Source organism: Acanthopagrus latus, chromosome 9, assembly GCF_904848185.1.
Source record: "Acanthopagrus latus isolate v.2019 chromosome 9, fAcaLat1.1, whole genome shotgun sequence".
In the NCBI taxonomy this organism is placed as follows: Eukaryota; Metazoa; Chordata; class Actinopteri; order Spariformes; family Sparidae; genus Acanthopagrus; species Acanthopagrus latus.
Window position 1 is genome coordinate 13,690,462 of NC_051047.1, and position 22,905 is coordinate 13,713,366.

The 22,905-nt window shown below is 42.2% G+C and overlaps 1 protein-coding gene across 12 annotated transcripts in view; it reads right to left on the bottom strand.

The window, feature by feature from the left end:
* The window catches only part of LOC119025958 (multidrug resistance-associated protein 4-like), a 71,940-nt gene that overhangs the window by 34,583 nt on the left and 14,452 nt on the right, over nt 1-22,905 (bottom strand). For 8 of the 12 annotated variants that reach the window (XM_037109993.1, XM_037109995.1, XM_037109997.1 and 5 more), the window contains 9 exons: nt 22,760-22,854; nt 22,177-22,323; nt 15,655-15,734; nt 8,712-8,862; nt 6,646-6,765; nt 6,411-6,521; nt 6,201-6,301; nt 5,040-5,231; nt 257-412 (listed from right to left, as the gene is read on the bottom strand). In XM_037109993.1, coding sequence (XP_036965888.1) covers nt 257-412; nt 5,040-5,231; nt 6,201-6,301; nt 6,411-6,521; nt 6,646-6,765; nt 8,712-8,862; nt 15,655-15,734; nt 22,177-22,323; nt 22,760-22,854 — 1,153 coding nt within the window. Of the gene's footprint in view, nt 1-256; nt 413-5,039; nt 5,232-6,200; nt 6,302-6,403; nt 6,522-6,645; nt 6,766-7,483; nt 7,530-8,711; nt 8,863-9,903; nt 12,160-15,654; nt 15,735-22,176; nt 22,324-22,759; nt 22,855-22,905 lie in introns of those variants that run through there. The other 4 variants (XM_037110001.1, XM_037110002.1, XR_005076975.1 and 1 more) reach the window with 4 other exon arrangements.

A 22,905-nucleotide genomic window follows, 5' to 3' on the forward strand; every position in this document is an offset into this window, starting at 1 on the left:
ACGACTGTAATTCTCCTCACTTGTTTTAGCTTTTTTAAAAGCCAGGCGTATAAAAAAGGGCCAGAGCACGAAGGTGTCTGTTACCAGTACTTATCTGACATTTCTGCCATTTCTCAATTCATGAGGAATCAAAGCAAAAAAGTCCAGCAGTTTTTAGAAAGTGAAATAAAGCGCAACATTAAAAATCAAGCATAATATTATACTGTTTGAATTGTATCCGAAGACACAAAAGCTGCGGCTAAGGGCAGCGCAGCACCTGTGGGATGATGGACATTTTCTGCCGCAGGGTGTGCAGACCAATCTCAGAAGTCCGAAAACCATCGATCATTATTCTTCCCTCAGGTTCTGCCAGCCGGAACAAGGCAGAGATCAGGGAGCTTTTACCAGCACCGGTGCGTCCAACGATGCCAACCTACAGAGGAGAGATGAGAACTAGTTTCATTTTATGAAAATAAAATCACTGAAATTCATTGAGTATATATATGCTTCCTCAGGATATTAATTATGTAAGTGCTAATTTTGTCCTGTCACTGTCAACAGAACCATTTGTATCATGTTGAGATAAAATGAAACTGATGGAAAACAAGAAGCAAGTACAACAAAATGGAGACTTTTTTTTTTTTTGCTGAAAAACTAAACACATCCAGTAAATCCACCTTGATTCCATGTCAAGACACTAAATAATTTCTCTCAGTCTCGTTATATATATATATATATATATATATATATATATATATATATATATATATATATATGTATTTTAAATATACATATATATGAACTGTATCATTTTGTTGGAACTGTGTTGGGAGAAGCTTTTTTTAAAGTGAGCTATATTCTATAAAGGTTCGCATTTCGTAGTCTAATGTTTCCACACCTTGCACATGCCAATGTCTGTGGTTCGGAAATTTGTAGTTACTCTTTATAGCTCTAGTTCTGTGATGAAAGGAAAGTCATTCAACAAGGCTTCATAGGCTTTAATGGCTGAACCAGCCATCTTTTTGTGTGCATGCACTTCATGTACAAAATTTGTGAGTATTACGAACTAATACGGGTGTCACGATTCTCCAAATCCTCAATTTGATTACATTTTCAATTCTAAGGTCAAGGTTCAATTTAATTCTTGATTTTTACATTTAATTTTTTTAGAGCACAGGTTGCACTAGACTTTTATCAAATATAATATCTGACCTTTGTTCGCAATGTACCACACTACATTGTTAAATTCAAAACATTTACTAACCACATAACGTAACAATAACTTATATTTTCAGTCAGTTGGAAACTTAAACAAAATAACCTGCTCGCTTGTGTGAGCTTCATATATGGGGAGAGTTTGAAGGACTGGATTTTGAATTTCCCAGTCATCATGTAAAGTAATGTGCTGTGACAGTCATGAAGCTCTGTGTTGCTCCTGAAGTCCAGCAAACTGTAGTTACGGCCACTCCTTTACATTATTGTAGGTCTCATTGTGGTGAGATAAGTTCTACTTGGGGGATTTCATAGTGTGGTTCTAGCACGCTAATTAAGTGCCTAAAACCAAAGTTTTCCACCACCGAATAAGGTTGCATTCCAAATGAAGACGGAAGATTAGTTTGAGTTACAGGTGATGGTTTAACAGATGAATCTATATTTTTGTGGTGCCTGCGGAGATGAGAGGAAGGGGTTCAAGTTCTGGCGATGGGTCTCCTCCATCTCCAGTTGCCATGCTATCATTTGACCGGCTGTTGCTAAGTTAGAGGAGGTTGACTCGCAGCATTTAATCACAGGTGTGTCATGGCGATGTGGCAGCATCGATGATTCCATTTTTTAATTTGAAGTTCAAGATTGTGACTTAATTTCATTCGATTTCAATTTAAAATTTAAATTGTGACACCGTTATGAACTATTATGCAGTTTTATTTAGCATCTGAGAAGCAATCACAGTCATAGATCTGTCACTCAAACTGGACTTCCTATGCCATATTTCTTGCCCTTGAGCTCAATGCTAATGGCAGCGTGCTAACATGCTCACAAGGAGAACCAGTCTTATTTTTAAAAGGTGTAGTGTAAAAGCATGTTAATCTGCCTTATTTTAGCCTGTTAGCATGCTAGGATATGACAGTTCACACAACGCACAAAGTAGCCTACAGTTAAGGGAGATTTATTTATTTTAGCATGTTAGCATGCTTACATTTGCTGATTAGCACTACATACAAGGAGGATCTGAGCTAAATGCTAACGTCAGCCTACTAACATGCTCATAACAACAACTTTACTGCGCTGGTTTTCAAGAGATAGATGAGAATGTCATTAGTTACAAGTATTTGCTGATAAATGTGGTGTAATTTGACCCAATGATAGTGGAGGATGAAAAGAGGAAACTGACATTACTGCGGTTTTGATACTTGTCAGTCTGGCTGTTGGTCTCTCATCAGCAGAGAGAGCCAAAGAGGACAGACACAGAAAATGACCAGTTTGGACAAAACGGCTCACAGTATTTTTTGGCTGAATGCTGAACGCACTCCACTGCATGCAACCTGGAACTAAATGGAAATGGTGTGGCGCCATGAGGCAAATCATTACCTGTTCCAGTGAACTGGGCTGCTGGTGCCACACACTGCTGCCTGCCAACACATAGGCTTGTTATGTGCCATTACACAGCCAATGGGCAATCTTTTGTTTAGCCAGGGGTTTACCAACAATACTGCTCGTGTAACAAAGAACTGCTGTGTGTGCCTCACAACATGCCAACACACAGAGAGGATGCAACAATGCCATTTTTCCCTCCCCATTCGCCTGTTTAGGCTGGAGGGTGGAAGGCACCAAGCACAATGACACAGGATCTAAATAAACTTTACAAATTATTCGCCATACAAGAAGCTCTGCCTCTTAGGATCTAGACATATTCACTCCACTCAAGACGCAGCTTTGGTGAGTATGTTTAGATGTTTATGAACAAGGTTTTCACCTCTTGAATATTTTCAAAGAAGAAGTAGCAGAAAGCACTGTTCCAACCACAGACTCACAGATGGAGCTGTTGAACAGGAGCTACACAAAACAGGTCATCTGTTCTTGGTAGAAGTCACCTCAACAAACTGTTACTGTATTCAATATGTTTTCACTCTTTTCAGAAGTTTAATCTCCTGGTGATAAGGCTCTTTGTCTGTTTGTTTTGAGTGTTATGCTGTTTCAGCAGGTCAGAATGTCAAATGAATGAGAGCCCACCATCCTACATTTTTCAAAAGGTACAATTACATACTGTTTGACAACTGTTCATGTCTAAACAACAACACTGTCTCTTTTGTGAGCGCCCTTCTAAACGATCTATGTGGGAATTTGAAAAAACGACACACGCTTTCTTAATCAAATCTATCCAAAAGGACTTAGATGAAGACTGCTTTGTGTTTGAGAGGAGACAGTAGGAAAAGCGATACATTTAAAGCTAAAAAAAAAAGAAAAAAAAGAAAAAAGAAACACTGGTTAGAGCCTCTCTCCTGGGTGCCAACTGGTGCAGTGTAAACTGCAGAAGACTGAAGCAGATTTGGTAGTTTGGTCATATAAGTTACTTGAACAAACGACTGACTATAGTTGCTTTTCTCAAAAGTCTAATAATGCATTTGAAATCAGAAAGAATCAGTCACACTTTCCATGGCTTTCATTAATGTGTATTAATTCATTAATTTAGTCCGTAGCAAAAATAATGTCCTTGAGACACGTCTTCTAGTGGTAACTAAACAAAGAAGTGATTTTTAGCCGTTTGACAGACGTTTATATGTCTGTCTGTTTGTGGACAGACTTTTGTCTTTTCAGCTGTGTGGCTGAGATCAAAATGAAGGCTAGTTCAAAGATGGATGTGGTACGAGCAAGCAGGTTGAAATCAGGGAGGTGGCCTCCTCACACTTGACCCCACTGACCCACTCTTGTTTTGATGCAGTCAGGAAACTTTACAGGTATGTAGCCGAGATCCAAATGGAAGTTTGGGTGCAGCCTGCCCCTGAGTACTGAGTACTGATGGAATAATGTAGTAATGACTACTGAGTACTCATGAGTCTGAATCTCAACATGTCGATGGCCGTTGTGGCTGATGTAATCCTAATGCAAGATGGTCTATTATATGGTATATTTCATCAAGTATATATACCAGACATGCAATGAGGCCTTTCGCCAAATGGAATTTAAGAAAAGGAGCTCGTCACATGTTACTGTTCCATCTTAATTCAGATGAAAAACACTTAAGAATGTCAAAGTTCATTTCAGAAAAACAAACCATGCAGCTCCAGTTTTGTTCAAGCAAAACGACATGTGTAAGTGCATCACAGATCCCGATGTTCTGCATCTTAGAGAGAAGGAATATGCCCTTTCCCTGCAATTTCTTTCTTAACAATAAAAGGTCAATGGCAGTGTTGTAGTGAATTGTGTGTTATTATGTACTTCTGTACAGTACGTGACTGTAGAGAGGGGCCAGACTGAATGGATCTTGTACTGTAGGTGGTAGGTGCAGGCTTCCTTGTGAAAGGGTGTCAGGGGAACTGTCAATATACACAAAGCCTTTCACCCCCCACGGCATGTGGCAGAGATCTGTCCCATGGGCTGTCAGAGCCAGGGCCTCTACACTTATCAACCCATCCATTGTGAAATCAGCCGCCCTGGCCAACCATAGCCATGCAAAATACACCCCCTGCATTAAACACAATTTCAATCATCCTCAACCATCTCCCTCTGCCTCACCCCCTCTCCCCTCCCTCGCCCCTCTCCCTCGGCCTCTCCTCTCTCTTATAGTGAATAAACAGTTGTCACCGTCAGGTAGCTCAAAATGCAAATTGGGTACAAATGGATCCACTTGAACAGTCTTAATTACATGATATGTATTCCATGAATCACAAATGGTATAGTCCTGAAGATTCAGCCGCACAATATGGTGTCCCTTTAATAATTGATTCCAAAATAATGCCACATAAAAAGAATCACATCACACCCTCTACACTAGCTGCATATCAACCCAAGTCATGGGCTGTGCACACCAGTGAGCATGCACAGGTGGGAATAAAGACAAGAACCTTTTCTCTGGATGTGAAGACGACAGTGAGGTTCTTCAGGACCAGAGGCTCACTGGCGCTGTAGGAGAAGTTGACTCTGTCAAAGGTGATGGAGCCTGTCTTGGGCCAGTCGTGCGGAGGCTGTGTGTCCGTCTGCCAGGGTGCTTCACTCTCCAGCTCTGCATACTCCACCACTCGCTCCACTGATGTCATCTACAAAAAATAAGGATTTTTTTTTTTTCATGGAACACGAAGAGGTATATAAAGCTACCATTGGGAAATGTTGCTCCTTTGATTAATTGAAGCACTATTAAAAATGACTTCTGCTTCAGTACATTTGAAAGAAGAACAGTAAACAAGACAACTAATATTTCTAATTTTACCATCCTAAACAGAATCACATTCAACCAGAGGAGTAAAGGAATATTCCAGCAATTGAATATTGTGCTTAAATTTAAAGAAGAGTTGCAAAAAAGCAGCAGATGTCGAGTCGAGCTGTCTCTTCTACAGTCGACATTGTGTAACAATTCTCTAAAGCTGTGGTTCATATCAAAACTCGACTCCTGGGCCACAGTTCGGTTCATGCTTTTGTTGCTGTTGTCACTGTTTTTATTAGATTAACTACAATTTGGAATATCAAGAACATTAAAATAATATGATGAAGGTAGATTAACTTTATAAACTAACTTCACATGAACTCACCAAGTAAACATAAATCAGCACTTCTCTCGAGACCAGTCGACACATTAAGCAAGTGTAGCAAAAGGTGGATGGGATGTGTTGGATGCTTGCGACAATTATGATTTATGAGCGGCCCTTGAATGCATTATGTGGAGTGCAGTCAGTCAACAGGACAAAAGTTTAAGAGATGAAAAGGGAGTCTAGTTTGAGGGAAAATACATTTTCAAAGATTTCTCATTGAGTCTTGGTTTCTGAATTGTTAAACCACTTACATGTGATGCAACTCAACTGTGTGTCTCCTTAGACCCTACCTGCCTCCTCAATGCCCACTTGTCTCAAACGAGGCACCTCCAGTGTGTGACATTGGCTTACTGTTCAATTCTTCAAGCCCAAGCTAAAATAACCCTGATGATACCGTTGATTCAAACTGAATGAAAATTTGAGAATGAACGGGTTTAGTTAAGTTCAGTCAAATCACAAACCTCAGCTAAGTGCTCTCACCATGTTCTCGATTTCTGCACTCTGTCTGACGCCCCACTGGAACATCCCCGTAAGCGTCATGGCATAAGACAGAGCCAGACCAACCGCACCTGGTTCCAGTCCTGTGATAACAGAGGAGAAGTAAACACATATTCATGAGTTTATTACCACGGTTTCACTAATGCTGTCTGACCTGTCAACAGCGTGTCATGCGTTTCATTTACACAGTACCATCCCTGAGGTAAAGGCAGCCAAAAGCAGTGACGGTGACAAAAATGGAGCAAATTCCATCAAGACGTACAGCGAACCAGCGAGAAGTGGTCAGGAATAAGAACCAGGCCTCTGTAAACAAACAAAAAGATTAGATCATGCATCTGATCTCTACCACGTGAAGATAACTCAAATTAAAAGCTGCAACAGCATTACTCTGAACGGTGCCTTAACTGAAATATCTGTTCATTCTTACCTGAGTGAAGATCTTGATAGTCATCGAACATTTGCTGAAACCTCTGCTGAGCCTTGAAGGCACGAATGGTGCTCAGGCCTTGGAGAGAGGACGAAAGGTGGGAGAATACAGGACTCCGAGCTGAAAGAAACATACATAGATATTCACCACATCTGTTTCTGTCTGTAAAGTCTGAAAAGCTCTCCATCCATAAAACATTCCCAACTGCAATGCATTTCTTATTTTATACTGTGTGGACGGTTTTGAAGTGGTTTCGTCATGGACTGACCAGAACAGAGGACAGAGAAGAAATGTATCTGCAACACCTCAACCCAATCTTGTTATGCCTCGTGTTTTAATCCCTAGTTTTCGTTTGTCATGTCAGTGCTTGTCTTTGATTCCACCTGTCAACACTGTGTCAGTATGTTTTTCAAGTACTTATTTGTAAGTCAAGTAACTTTTACACACCCGCCTCCAACCTTTTCAAGAGAAAACCTTGTGATTTTGACTGTTGTCTCCTGTCTCCTGTGTATGAGTGCAGCTTTTTCATTTGAAGAAAAACATCATCATTTTAAGCATATTTTTGGTCTAAACGTGGTTTCAGATGAGAATCGGATCGGAAATTATTTAGTCCAGCATTTACACGCAATGAACTGTAAAATAAAAAAACACTGTGATCTAAAGGAATTCAGTGGTTATGGTGTTTGTGTGCTTTCTACATTCCAGTCTGTTATTTTTTTTCTTTTCTTTTGATTGAGTGTTTTGTTTGCTCCTTTGTTTGTTTGTATGTTTTTTTTAATCTGTTTTTGCCCTGATAAACATTATGATATAGATACCACTGTAGCCATTTTACTCTGACCTCAGGTGCAGGGTGCACACTTCACTGCTTCCCAATTGATCAGCAACTGAAAAGACAATAAATAGAGAAAATCTGCAGTGACATCAGGCCATATTTCTTGTTAAACAGCATGTTTGATTACCCTTTACTCACCATTAGACAGCAGCAGATGATAGCATTCAATGACTTCCTACCTAAAATTGCATCTTGTGATACACGATGCGACAAGAAATTCAACTCTGAAATATCAGCACACATCTTGGAATGGTTCTATAATGGTAGCTAGTTAGCTAGGAATCAGCTCTTTCCCTGCTAACTAGCTACCATTACTGTACCATTCCAAGATGTGCGCTAATATTTCAGAATTAAATGACACTTTTCCTATTGTATATTGTAACATCATCAAAAGGTAATGTGCACTACGAAGTCGGTGAATGCTAATGTTAGCTGCTGTCAAATGGGAAGTGATGATTTCCTCAAATATGTCGTTTTAAATTTTCACCATCTATGGCCTTTTTAAGCAGTGGAAAGATGATGATGTAGATGCTCTACAATTATATGACCCACAACCTGGAAAATAGTGGTGCAACATAGGCTTCCCACCCCGTGTGTGCGATGTCAAAGAAAAATGACCATTGTGTGAATCTGGCCTATGAGAGCTTGATTGACAGGCTATTTAACGAACAGAAACACACAGCAAGCAGGAATTAGCTACTGACGGGTAAGGCTATAATAAACTGAGGAATATACACTCGAGTGATATGGAAGCAAGGTAAAAATATATGAATGGATATGAAATCTTCTTCACAATGATGCCAAACAGTTTAGATTTAGGGAGAGCGCACGATTGAGTGGCCTTTTGTCTCTATTTGTTAGGCTTACAAAAGCAAAGACAAAACCTAAATGTTTCCTCTGAGCTTTTTAATAGAACTTTTGTTCTTTAAGATGATGGAACCTGTTGGTCAATGCGCATTCGGGCTGTCAGCCCAGAATAAAATACATGAACTAAAGCCTGCAATGGCCTAGTCATGCCCACTTGGCATTTTTCCCATTGTGAGTGATGTCATGAACTCCCGTCTCTTGAGGAAACTGCGTGTGGCCGAGCCATAGGCCACCGCCACCTTTAGCCTTTATGCTAATGACCATGGCTTCCTTCAATGGTCTATTAGCATTCCTGTGGTCTGCTTTTGTCTCTTTCCACAAATGGACATGCCCACCCCGCCACCAACACCAGATAAAAAAAAATTACTGGTAGACTCAAGTCGCTTGATGTCCCTAGAGGTCTGTAGGAAGTAACATCGCAGAAACAGGAAGACAGCAAGAAGGGGAACGACAGGAATGAGGATCCAGGGGATGATGACGGCAGCCACTGCGATCACCCCAATGACTTGGAGAAGTACCTGGGACAGAAGGAGAAATACGAGCACAGTCAAAAGCTCCACTGCTGCTGTGTGAGCTACCACCGGGGGCAGTGAAGCCCATTTCTTCAGGCTAAACAAGAGAAACTCTTTCAGCTGTATTTGTGTGAGACCATCACGGACATACAGTAAGGTAACAGCAGGTTGTGGGACAGGGGTTATGTGACTCACAGCGTGAAAGGAAAACGATCACAGCGCTAATTCTCACTTAGTAGCAGGTGAGAATTTACCACTTGGCCACTGCAGCTCATATCCCCGGCTCTCCTGGGCTTTCCCTTCAACACTTCTGGCCCGTAAGCCTCCCTGGCAGAGCAGACGGCCAACAGGCATGGCCGCAGTGACTGGCAGAGGGCTCTGGGAACCACACTGTGGGTGTCTGATACATCACACTCAAACCACACAGCCCTCAACAACACAGTGACTCATCACCCGTGTTACTGGCTCTGTGACACATCGAGACCAGGATACCAGAGGTGCCTCAACAGGATTGGAGGCAGTGAGTCTGATGACACCTGCACTGTGTTTAGAAACTTAAGTTGACATCTGTTATTACTAATATTAATATTAATAATGTCATGCTTTTACCACTGCCCATCCATGTGTGGTGGTATCAGATACTCCACAGTACTTAATAAATATCAGTGGCAAATATTGTTTTTTTTAAACCAGTTACATTTATCTAACTTGTATAATAACTTCACAGATGAGGATATTTAATGTAATGTATAACATACTATGTACCCTATAAAACATAGACTGAACTATCAAATAAGCTATTAGCTCCATGTCAACCAACAACAACAACATTAAAATGTTGCTTTCAAGCCCAGTGCAAGAAAAACGTAAGAAAAATGGGTGTTAAAATATTCATTTACTGGACAATTTGTGAAGTTAGCTAGTTTACTAATTAGACAGAGTAGTGAACGTTCTGCTTCTACACAACCCAGCTGAAACTATGAGGGCCATTAGGCTGTCGTCACTTGAGGCATAAAGTGGTATAAGGAAACAGGGCAGGCAGGTGCTAGCTGGTTAGCATGCTACCTTCAGTAAAAATCTCTGCAACACAATGCACTGATGTATTTTGCATAATATCAACACTGTTGTTTCTTCACACTCTTTTAGAAAAGTCCCATTTTTCTTTTTAATTAAGACTATGGCAAATTCGTACAAATTGGCCCTTTAAAAGTATGAGGCTCTCAAAAAACAGCAAAAGTCTATTAAGCATAATTTTTCTTGCCTACAACAGTGGTCAGCTCACAATCCCTTATATTGATCTCACAACTCTTTAAGGGGACCCTACCCCTTAGACTGGGAACTCTTCCCTTCCAAACTTTCACTTCAGTATTGTTCTGAATGAAGGACCTATAATGGAGAGTGTTCAACTCGCAACGTTGATACTTTTACTTCAGCAAATGAACTGATTACTTCACGTCTACTAGTGAATATGCAATGAACCATTTCTTCTCAATTGAAAAGGTATACTGTGTTACATATTTCATATTCGATTGATAGATGATAAAATTGAAACCTCACACCCTGAAATTAGACACATCCTCCTAAGAGCTGAATCCTAAGACGTGGAGATTAGGATCGTACTGCTACCTTCAGTGGTCTCAGACTAGCCCAGAGAGATGAAAATTTAATTTAGCGCCTTAATTACGGATGTTATCTTCCACTTAAGCACACATTTAAGCATGATCACTTTCAGTGTAGTTTTATGATGAAAAGCTACTCAATTCCATTTGCAGTCCCGATAAGAGGGTATTACTAGTCTAACCATTGCTGTAGTGGAGCCCACACAATCAAACAGTGAGTGGAAGCTACTGAGCACAACTGATCCCAAGAATTTCACAGTACATAAGTTTCAATCTTAGCCTTGATGGAAGGCTACCAGACTGCAAAGTGAGATGGAGGCACATGAGCCATTACTGCGTGTTATCCAGCCTTCCCTAGAGGGGATCAAATATTAACTGAACAAATGTCTTATCATATATACTTTTCCTCTTTCTGATTGGTGACACTGCTCATTCATGTTTGCTGATTGGCTCATTTAAATTCTAATTGGGCCCGTTTCAGCCAAAGGTCCGAGGACGGGCTTATCTGACACTGCGGCGGGGTCATCTGAGGGGACGCAGGAGGAACAGGAACCATTAGATAGGAGTTTTGCCTCCTCCTGCTCCCCAGGGCCCGCTGTCGCCAAGGCCCCCCGTTTGATGTGATCCATTTGCGTGGTCTGGCGCTTATCGTGTCAGCATCGGGAACACCGTGGCCCCCACCCACACTACACACAGATGAGTCCGATAAGGGGATCCTACGAGCGCACACCTCACCCCCTCGGACCACATCCATATCTCCCATGAAACCACACAGGAACAGAAAACTCCCAAAGCCACATCCCGCTGCACATAAAAGTGGATAAAAGGATGAAAGGTTTTGTATACAAACAGTTTAAATAAAGAATTACCGCTAATTGCTCTTTAGCAAGAAAAGAAAGCTACCGCACGCATGCGATTCAGTCATTCAAGCAAACTGGGCACACTGCTGCGTCCAAAGACCATTGAGATCTCCGCTGACCCTAATTGCTTTATTTTCTCAATGATTCTATCAGCTCTTTGATGTCCAAATAAATGTAGAAAATTGAAGTTAATTGCTATATTTGTGTTCGGCAATGATAGCGATTGTTGTTCCGCAGCAGAAAATAAACACTTGCCTTTAATTAAACATCCCCCCGGACATGAGGAATCAGTAGGCTTTTTACAACTCCTTTTTTCATCCTCCCTTTATTTACTGACAGTGTGGAATATTTGCCGCTGGGAAAAGAGAGAAAAAAAAAAAGTGCAAACAAAACAGGAAATGAGGGGAAAGCGAGGTAAAGAAAATTCCTCAAAAGAAGTCCTCTGTCATCGCTGGAATTTTTGTTTTTTCTAACTCCACGCTTTTCCGTGACAGAGCGGCACAATAAGTCGCAAGGGTCAGTGGTACTGAAACAAAACAGGGCTGTTCCACCCGGGCTCTGGAACAATGGAGGTGACCCAATCCTTTCTGCTCTGTCTTTGGGCTTTATTTTAGCATTAAATGCCCAGATGCTGCTGCCTTTTCTTTGGGAGAAACGACTGTGGACACCTCCTTCACATTTTCCCTTTCTGGGCCATTTTCACTTCATAAAGCTGCAGTCAATGTGTTTTGTGTGTGGTGAGGAGGGTCTGACACATACTGTGGTGGTCTCAGTCGCTGTCTACATTGGTGGCTCAAGTAGTCCTAGGATTAGGCCTTTGTGTGCTGTGAAAAGGTAAAAGAAGTCACTTATTTGGGCTCAGTCAAGCTGCTGATTTCCAACCCCATTTTGGAAATAAGAGAAAGGCTTTGAAATGCGGCCTCTCTCACTCACTCTCTCTGACTCTCTCTCACTCTCTCTCCCTCTGCTATAAATCACTTGTGTCCAGAAAATTCATTCATCCCGTCATCGCTCCTTTCTTTCTTTTCTCCTTTTTCCTCTTGAAAAACAACACAAAAAAACACACTTTCGGCAATTCACTGAGACAAAAAAAAGTCCCTCGCAGAAAGCGAAGAATTCATTATCTTCATCATGTCGACATGAGGCGAGATTCAAGATTAGATTTGTTATGTAAGTTCCCAGGCCTGTGTGTCTGAGTCAGAGCAGCTGAGGTGCCGGACCACAGCATCATAGGAGACCACACACACATACACACGCACACATACACACACACACACACACACACACACACACACACACACACACACACTTGTAGCATTTGCTGGCTGGTGCTCGCCATCAAATGACCGTGTGTGGTATTGCTGAGTGGTCAAACTCACACACACACAATGTTGTACTGTTGCTTTTTTTTACACCAATTTGACAAGTAATTCAATTAAACATCTAAATCGTCTCGCCTTGCAGGAGGACAATGGTGCTGTCATAAAAACAATGCTCAGGGGGATTTATGGCACAGCCTATATGTTTCCACATGGGGCCGTCTCCTGTGTTTCTCAGGATAACCTGTGTAATGCCTGCAGCCGGTGCATTCTTCACTTCTTCTGTCACCGGCGTGGTAAAGAAGCAGAGAAAGCCAGTGAAATCCCATCCTACAGCGCTCACGGTTACGTCAGCAGTTCTCATATCCCACAAAGCCACTGAAAGGGCCTGACACACAATGTGCCACAATACACAGACACACACAACGATCCACCCGCCAGTGTTTTCCAGACAATGGCCACCTCGTTGCTATGTGTTCGTGTGCATCTTCGCTGCTCCATCCTGCACACATGCACGTTGACTCTTTTCTCACATGCAGGCGAACTATTTTCTCTCTCTCACCACACAACTTTAGGGATTCATTTATGAGTCTGTGTTTATGTGCTGTACATGGCGTTAACACTGGTGAGACTCACACGTAAAAGAAAGTTACGTAGCCAGTGTCTCAGCATCAGTGTTGTAAAAAGCACTTGAAAGTCATACTTAAATCAAGTAAAGGCATCTCATTAAAATATTACTTTGGTAAAAGTGTCAGTCACCCATCTGAACAGTACTTGAGTAGGAGTCTGACATTAGATGTACTTAACTTTCAAAAGTAAGAGGAACTTACACATAGAATTGAGTCTGATGCAGCATGTAATCTGTGAAGTAACCAGCAACTAAAGCTATAAAATAAATGCAATAGAGTGAAAAGTACAATATTTGCCTACACAATTCAGTGTAGTGGAAATATAAAGGAGCAGAAAATGGAACGTGAAACCACCTCTAAATTGTACTCAATTTCAGTACTTGAGTAAATGGACTTTGTTACCTTTCATCACTGCTTAGCACACACATGCTGACAAACTGAATCTGCGTGGATGGTTAAGAAGACCTACGAATGTGGACCCCACAGTTAGTGGTGTGACTTGGTCAAGAGCCTTCACACAGAATCCTCCCCTGAAAGACCTCTGTACTCACCCCACATTGTCTTGCCCTCCGCCTCTGCCCCCCTCTCTGAAAATAGAGGCAACCCAGGATTTAAAGGTCAAGTCTACACAAAAGCCGACAGTCCCCGAAGCCTGAGGTGTTTTTAATTGACATTTCTGTTATTGTCCCCTGACCATAAAGAGGGGAGAGAAAGAGCCTATTTCCCAATACACTAAATTACTACTAAATGAGACCTGTGAAAAAAATAGGGCTCTGGGGTGTAACCAGGTTCGCCCAGCTTGAGGGAATCCCCTTGTTAGGCGGGTATGGGGGCAGTGCTGAGGGGCTGTGAAGTGCTTACTCCACCATAATGGGGGGGGGGGGGGGGGCTCTGGTGCAAATCCCCCAGCACAGAAGCGGCCTCTCCCCATAGAGGGAGATAAACCAGTTAGGGCATTGTTTATGAAGTTTCACTTTATTCCCCACTGACAACCATTTAAACAATGACTATGGGGAAATGTCCCTCCACGAATGAGCAACAATGGTCAGGATCAGCAGCTTTTCTGCGCGGCTAATACTTTGATAAAAAGAGTGAAAATCTTCCTTCCTGAAAGCATTAAAGGCCGCTCCATGAAAGACACCTGCAAACAAGAGCAGAGAGCGGCCATAAACAAAGGTGTTTTGTCTGAAGGACACCACCTTTGTCAGCGAGCACAATCACTTCCCAGTTCGCGCTCCTTCAAAAGTAGCAGCACAAAATATCTAGTCTTAATACGACAGTTCATTCTTCAGTCATGAAATCCAATCATTGACTTCTACACAGCAGCATGGTCTTGTATTTCATCATAACTAATCACTCGTATATGAAGTACAGTGTGCAACTAAGTCTCTTTTCTGTCATGACCTAGTCTACTTTCACTGGTTTAAGTTGGAGCTGAGGGCCTTCTACAAAGTTATTATTTCACTCCGGCTATTATTCACCTTATTATCAAAATGAGGGAAACTATAGCAGACAAAAAGCTTTTGTGCATATGATCTTTTGTGCTTTGAGCATTTAAGATGGCTTTTGTCTACTGTGAGATGGGTATCTGCCACAAACATCACTCAGGCATTGTGAAGGGGGGATTCATTTTCAGCGTGCCTTTGTTCTATTCTTTGGCCCTAACCAAAGAGCCACGCCTGCTCCTCTACCTCGAATTGTGCGGCAAACATTCCCCTCTTTGTGGCGCTAGGTGCATGAGCTGGCTCTTCTCCGCGGCCTTTTCGTGGGAGATGGCTGTCACAGGCGGCAGGGTGGCATTCGGTAACCCAACCTGGTTATGCACCAGGGTGGCCGTTGGCTACCAAGGCCTGTAAGACTGTGGAGCATTAGGGGAATTGCGCCTGAGAGGGGGCAAGTCGCGCTCTGGATCTGTTCCAACTGACCTGTCCCCCTTCCCCCTCCACCACTCCTGCAAACACATCGTACGCCTGCTGCTCACACTTCTTCTTCTCTTTGCCACTCAACGCATCATCCTTGTCACCCTCCCCTCCTCCTTCCCCGCTGTTTTTCCTCCACATCACACCCATCATCCTGTGGCCTTTATTTCCTCTTTGGTACCTTTTTCTCTCTCCCAATCACTTGCTTAGTCTCCATACACATTCTCTGAAGATGCCGCTTCTGTTGTGTCACACTGAGGGGGGAGCCACGCCCTCAGCCTATGTGCACACTTTTATTAAATCTGTGCAGGCGCTGGGCTGCGCTGGCGGGTAATCCTACAGTAATTGTTTCCAGATTAGGGGACCCGGACCACAAAGCAGGTTTAGCCAGGCATGAAATGGCCTTCCCTTGCTGCAGCGCCAGCGACCAAACCTGCCGAGGTGAGACTCACCTGGATAAAGTCCACAAACGTCCATGGGAGCAGAGAGTCCAGGTAACCGATGTCCTTCGAAAACCTGTTGAGGATTCTTCCTGGGAAATAGCACAAGGGGACAGATTAGATGACATTACAGTAGATTTAAGATAGAATCACATAATTGACAGCAGAGTTCTGTTTTACTGGCTATAGAGATGTCAAGTGAATCAGAATGAAATTGGTAAAAACACTTTACTTCACATAGTTTTGGCCATTTTAAGTATTGACTTTTTTTTTTTAATGCTTAAACAAAGTAAATAAACAAACTCTCTTTGTCTTTATGACTGTTTGAAGCTAGAAAGGTGGCAAGGTCTGCCAAAGTCCTTTAAGGTCAGTTTGATTATTCAGTTTATTCAGTGTTCTGGGGACCTATTTTACTGAGAGAACAGCCTCTGTATTCAGTTGTTGAAACAAATATTTCTGAGTTTGTATCATTACCTCATTAATATTCTAAATATGAAAATTCTTAGTCTGACTTTGACTCCAAAACTACATAGTACCTATTTAAAATAGTTAGATATTCTTTATTGACCAAAAGAAAATTCAACCTCAGAATTCTAATTTGAGGAAATAATACCATATAATTTTTTTTCCATAACTGAATAAAGAAGCTGTTCTCTGAGGAAAATGAGATCCCAAGAACACTATTTAGGGCTAGAAAGGTGGCAGGGTCCACCACATATAAACAAAGTAAAACAGCATGAAATTGTGTTGCCTTTTAAGGTCAGTGTTTATTCACTTTATTTTGTCATGGAAACAAAGAGAGTTTGTTCAATTCATTGTTTTAGGCATACAGTGAATCAGTCAATGAAGATCTTTGTCTTCTGATTAAAATGTCTTCCCCATAATGATGTAATGCAACTTAAAGTCTCACTCCACTATTAAGTAACTGTTACCACCAATTTAACAGCAAAGAGCTTATACATTGAGATATTAGATGATAAACAGGCCGAGCTAGATTAAACAATGAGTCATTATTTGTCTAGCATTACATAAAGACTGCCCTACTCTTGACTGAATACGTGAGGGAACCTTTTGTTTGGAAACAAAAGGGCAACAGAAGCCGCGTACCTGCCCTTTATGTTCTGACTGGCAGTGTCAGTGACGTTAATTGAGTTGCCTCCAATCTGCTCAGGTGTTCATTATTTTTGTCTGGTGCTCTGCAGGTGCTGTGGCAGTCCCTTTATTCAGGCTCCTTTTAGTAACTTTGCTCCCCCTATTCTGATCCCACAGCACATAAGATTACACTCCTGCTGCTTTCACACACTGTTTACTGCAGGGTCAGTGATAGCAAATCCCCACACTACACTACCTAAAGGCAGGCAAGACAGAAAACCTTTCTCTATCTCTGTCCCTGAAGGAAGCCCTCAGACTCTCAGTGGCAGACATAAAGTACCGGATCGGTGCCGCGACGCCACTACTAGAACTGGGCACGAGTTGAAAGACACGATTGAGTTTGGATCTGCTGTGTGTGTGTGTGTGTGTGTGTGTGTGTGTGTGTAGTCCAAAGCGTATATTCCCTGTCAAAGCGCCTCCAAAATAGTGTCATAATGTTTCATACTGTGCTTAAGCAATCCATTGTCTCTCACGGTGACACATCACTAAGCAAACAATGATATCTGTCTGAGAAGAATATAAATAAAGCAGCACTCACATATTTAGGGTACAACCCCTGATAAAGTGAAACCAACTGTGCGAGCATGCAGATGAGTTTATCTAGCCTTGCAGAATCAGCCGTGAAACAGGGTGGGACTTGGTACAGGAGACCGAGAGAGAGAGGGAACATCTTGGCACAATGTGGCGGTATGGCACTCCGGAGGCGTGGCAAAGCCGTGGCACCACTGACCTAAAAGTTGCCTCCCAGCCTCCCAGTCAGTCCTACGGAGGTGGGCCCTGTAATCACCTCTCTCCACGGCCGTAAGCAGCTTACAGCTTTATCCAAAATACCGCTCCCGCCTAAAAACATGCATGCAGACGAGGCCGGGCTCCCCATAACAGCCATTGCATAAACCCAGCCAGAGCATTATTCCCCGCAACAACCCAGCAATGCTCCAAATCAGGACTGATTCAAAGTCAAGTGGCGTAAGCATGTTGTACACTTGGAGGCAGACTAATCTTATTCACAGTGTGAGTGCCCCTTTAGCATACAGACATCCCGAGGGGAGAGTTCGAGCGAAGGGGGTAAAGCTGCTACTATGCTAGTGTCGAATATTGCTGCTTTAGTGTGGGAATGGGGGGAGTACTTGTCAAACTGTGTTTGCGGAAGATCCAATAATATTTTATGTAATTTCACTGTCTAAGCCATAGATGACCCAAATTCATGCATGTCTGACAAACAATGCCAATAAGAAAAGGATAGGTTTCTCCGGGTTACATCATACCATGGTTGGAGGGTGTTGGAGCAGAGAACATCAGTCAGCTATCAGCTGTTTGACAAGCGGCTCAGTTAACACAGAGTTTCAGAGGGGATGAGGTAAAGGGACCCTTCTCCATCCTCCGCAGACTATAGAGGGGATACATTACAGTGATGCAGTTACACAAAGACATTCACTGCATGGAAATGCCTATGAGGTAAGATCGGTATGGGACAATGGCTTCAATCACTATGGGTGGTTGTCAACAATATCACCTATTGTGTCGAGAGGGGTATAGACGTTTCAGGATATCAGCAGCATTAGTATCAAACAATTTCTCATGGTTTAAGACTCCAGGGGTGATTTGCACCACTTTTTCAGGCTCAGGAAATATCAAGCCCTCCCAACTAAGGTGGCTCCTTAGGAGGAGATATTAGGTGAGCAGGGCCCCCGAATCACACTTAAAGAAGTGGAACAGTGGGGTCCGGCTCGAAAGGGGCGTGTGGCAAATCGCTGTTCCCTGTAAACATCAAGATAAGGGGACGACTCAGAGCCGCGCCATGTGTGGGCCCCAGTGCAGTCGGAGGGGCCTTTCAGTGAGGCAAGTGCGATAATGAAGGAATACTGGGGAGGGGGCTGCCAAGGCTGGAGGTGGCACAGCTCACCTGCACTTCCATGAAGGGCCCAGGGGCCTGGGGCAGCCTCCCACCGCCGGCACCTTGCTGCCAATACTAATACATTCTAAATCCATTCTCTTCGCTCACACCGCCAGGCTCCTGCAATCTCCTCTCCTTCCCTTTCATGCAATTAAATAGTGGAAGTGCAGAGCGAGGGGGAGCCCTATCAGCCATACTGCACACACACACACGGCTCCATCTCCACATTCAATTTACACACCTCGATATCATCATCCTCTCTGCAGTACTTTCTCCACTTCGCTCTTAACACTCTTGCATCCCAGACCTGAAATACAGACATTAAAAACATTGCCTCTGTAGACACAATTAGAATCTCACATCACCGACTACAGAAGATCTAATGTTCCCTGCGTCAACAGCAACTGAGTGACGCCTAGCAAGCGAGATGGCCCACTATGCCGACGTGAAACGGGGGACGGTAGGAGTGTATGAGCATGTGTGTGTGTGTGTGTGTGTGTGTGTTGACTGAAACTCCACTCCTCGACTGTGCTGATGAGCTGAAGCCCTGGCCTGCAGTCTCTGAGGGGATTAGCCCACTCAATGACACTAAATTACAGGGATCAACATCAGCTCAACACATCCACTGCTGTCTGTGCTGCTTTAACTGGATCACATTTGGATGAACAGCTGTAATAAGACTGTACATATTGCTAAAAATTGAGCAACAATTTATATAAATTCACATAAGGGAGGAAATGCCACTCCGTTGTGCTATCACCTAGATATCGATAACAAAATGTATCACGTGGTGATGCTACAAAATACAATCACCAAAAGCCCCAAGTTGGAAATCAAATATTTCCACACAGCAAAAAAAAGATAACACAGGAACATGATTCAAAAGGCACGGTGGCTGATACAGGGAGCTACAATGCCTCTCCATCAATCATAATTCACCTCTGCTGTGCTCTATTGTTACCAACCACATTCATAGAATAACAAATAAGACCTTTGTGCAGTGACGCTTGAAATGGTAACCTTTAACTCTGTGGACAAGCTATCAAACACTGGGCCCTGTTCAGCAGCGGCGCACCTGTCACTTACACATGTAAACAGTTGTCAAATCCTTAAGAACACACGGTTACAAATTGCTCGCACTTACTGTAAGACAGCGGTGGATGTGAGAGCAGCCTGTAATGGCAGCGAAACATTAAAGGGGCACTATGTGGTTTGCGGAGAAGAAATTCAAACTCATATTTACGATATTAATGAGGTAATAATACAAACTCAGATTTTTTTTTTTTTCATAAGTGCATAAACAAGCTGTTCTCGGAGGAAAATGAGGTCCCCAGGGCACTGTTTGAAGCTAGAAAGGTGCCACATATAAACAAATTAAAACCGGATGGAATTTCAAAATCAGTTTGTTTATTCAGTCATGAAAACATTTTTTGTCAATGTAGATTTTTTTGCTTCCGATTAGAATTTCTTCCCTGTAACGACACAGTGCACCTTTAAGAACGAAAGATTAAAAAGAAGCTGTCTTTGTCCTGATCTATCCTGTTTCACTCGACTGAACGATGGATGAACTCATAAAGAAAAAAAAAAATCAGGGGAAGATCAGAAATAATAGAACAATAAAAAAAAATATATAACAGAAATGAGTGAAACTTATTTATATTGTGTAGATAAAAAAAAGGTCATGTTTAATCTACTGCAGGTTGAACAAAGGACAAAAGACACACTCTCTCTCTGTCTCTCTCTCTCTCTCTCTCTCTCTCTCTCTCTCTCTCTATGGGACAGTTGTCTATAAATCCAGTCAGACACACAGTGCTGTTTGCCAGCCTGGAGGCCAAGCTGTAATGACTGGACTGGTCATACAATGCTAACTGATAGCAGCACAACAGCAATCAGATAGCAGTGTATGTTAAGCCTCTCCTTTGCTGCGCTATTAAACAGATTATTACATTATTCAAAGTGTTTGTCCTCCTCCCGTGCGTAGATTGCCGAGCAAGGCACACCCAGATAAGCCGTCAGGTAGCCCAATGCATACCGCAGCGGCAGCAGTAAAAACAAAAGCCAAAGATTAAGACCTGTGGTGTTTGCTCCAAACACAGCTCTGCAAAGGAAAGCTTTGTCGCTACACCCCCTCCTAATGCCAGGAGAAACCGCAAGCTCCTGAACACCCTCAAATCATATTTAGACTTGTGTTACCGGCTTATTATGACTCATTATACAGATACAAGTTCCCCTTCTTGTTGAGAATTCCCACCCGAGCTGATTGTGTTGTACATGCATGTCACTATGAAGAGATTAGGCTGAGTAATTATCTACTGACAGGTGAACAATGCTCCAGAAAAATTAAAGTTATCAAAGTGGGCCACTTGACAGTTGACTTTGGATATGAATGACAGATTGTAGTGACACTACTTCACCTAATTAAAAGAGGTCTTTAATTAATACCATAAAATCATAGGCATAAAAAAACAAACGAACAAGGAGAGCAAAACAAGCTTTCAAAAAATCTCGCTTTCTGCTTTTTTGGGCTCTGTTTTGAAAGGTGGCGCGAAACACGCCTGGAGAGAAAAAAAAAAGAAAAACATAAAAAAAACACAGCAGCCCTCCCTGAGTAAAGTCAGATATAATTAGAGTGTTTGCTCACTTTTAAAATTATGTCCATCTGCCCACTCCATTGACCTGGCAACTACAGCCTACAAAGCTAATGAAATAATCGAAGATTTCTGATACAGCGCGCAAGACAAATACATCTGTGTTGACACAGCTCTGTAGTCCAAACACAACACTGTCCAAGATCTAGTGCAAACAGTATCTATTTAATATGATTGTTTGCTTTTTGTTCAGGCTCACAATAAAAAGATAGGGCTCTCTTTACATTTAAATACTTCACAGCCATATACGAAGTCATATCACATGTTTTTTTACGGCTGAATTGGCCTCTTGGTTACACTGGCTTCACTTATCAGCAGCGACTTTTAAGACGCCATATCATTTACAGTCAGATACTAAATCCCATAAATCCCACGCACAGAAAAACACGGTTAAGCTTGAACCAGTGCAGTAGTGCAGTTTTATATTACAGCTCATATCAGATTGTCTAATTAATAGTTATCGGTTATAATATCAATTTAAATATAAATTGGATTGACAATTTTTAACAATATTGTGATCATATGAATTCTTATTCTAGTATAATAAAATTATATCAATTTTAAATGAAATTTGTAATACTTCAAAATGTGATTTATCATATCATATAGAACTTCATGGCAATGACAAACTATTGAATCTAAGTCAAGCATATGGATGTTGGGCCTAAACACGACAAATTAAGTAACAGTCTGCTCTCTAGTGGTGAGACATAAGAACTTCTCCAGCAGGTTAACATCTCACAATCATCTCATCATTCCTGCATCACCTTGACCGAGTTGCAAAACCAATTGTTAGTTAACAGTTATTTTAAATGAGACCTTAGGTGGGAAGCTACTTACCAATCGGGTTGACATCAAAAAAGTGCACTGGGGTCCGGAGGATGGCGTCAAACATGCTGTTGTGCAGGGTTTGGGCCGAGCTCACCAGGACATTAAAGAAGAGCAAGCTACGGAGGAAGCCAAACACTACAGAAGTAGCTGTTAACCCTGAAGCACAGAAGAAAAAAATATCCATCAGCACTCTACAATTCTGTCCTCGTGCCTGATCCAAGGTCAGCTATGCATTCAAGGGGGCATTATTAAGAATGCTGAATATTACAAAAGAAAGGGAGATATATTCCATGTAAGTTTTTCCTTCAATTATGTCTTTTTTCATTATTGAATGCTGATCTACCACTGTGTATACAAAGCTTGAAAAGGTGAAGAGGCTGGGAGTCACAGAGAGACAATCAGAACAACCCAACAGCCGAGAACTAGAAAGGCACGGCTATCTCCCTGTACAGCTGAGGCCCATGTACGCATACACTGGGCCTTGAAGGCCTTGGGCCACAGCCAAAGAACTGTGGATCTGTTCATTGAATGCCTGGTGTATTCACAGCCTCAACAGTACACAAAAAAGCAATGTGCGCTCAGTGAGCCTCACCTGCGTAAACACCTAGGTACAGGTCAAGGTCCAGCTGCTGAGGGAAGCTGCCATTGAGGTGCCCTGTCACATTGATGTGCGTCTGTTCAGAGGCCCTGTGAATCAGTCACAAAGGAACCACAAATCCACAAGGACAAATAAACACA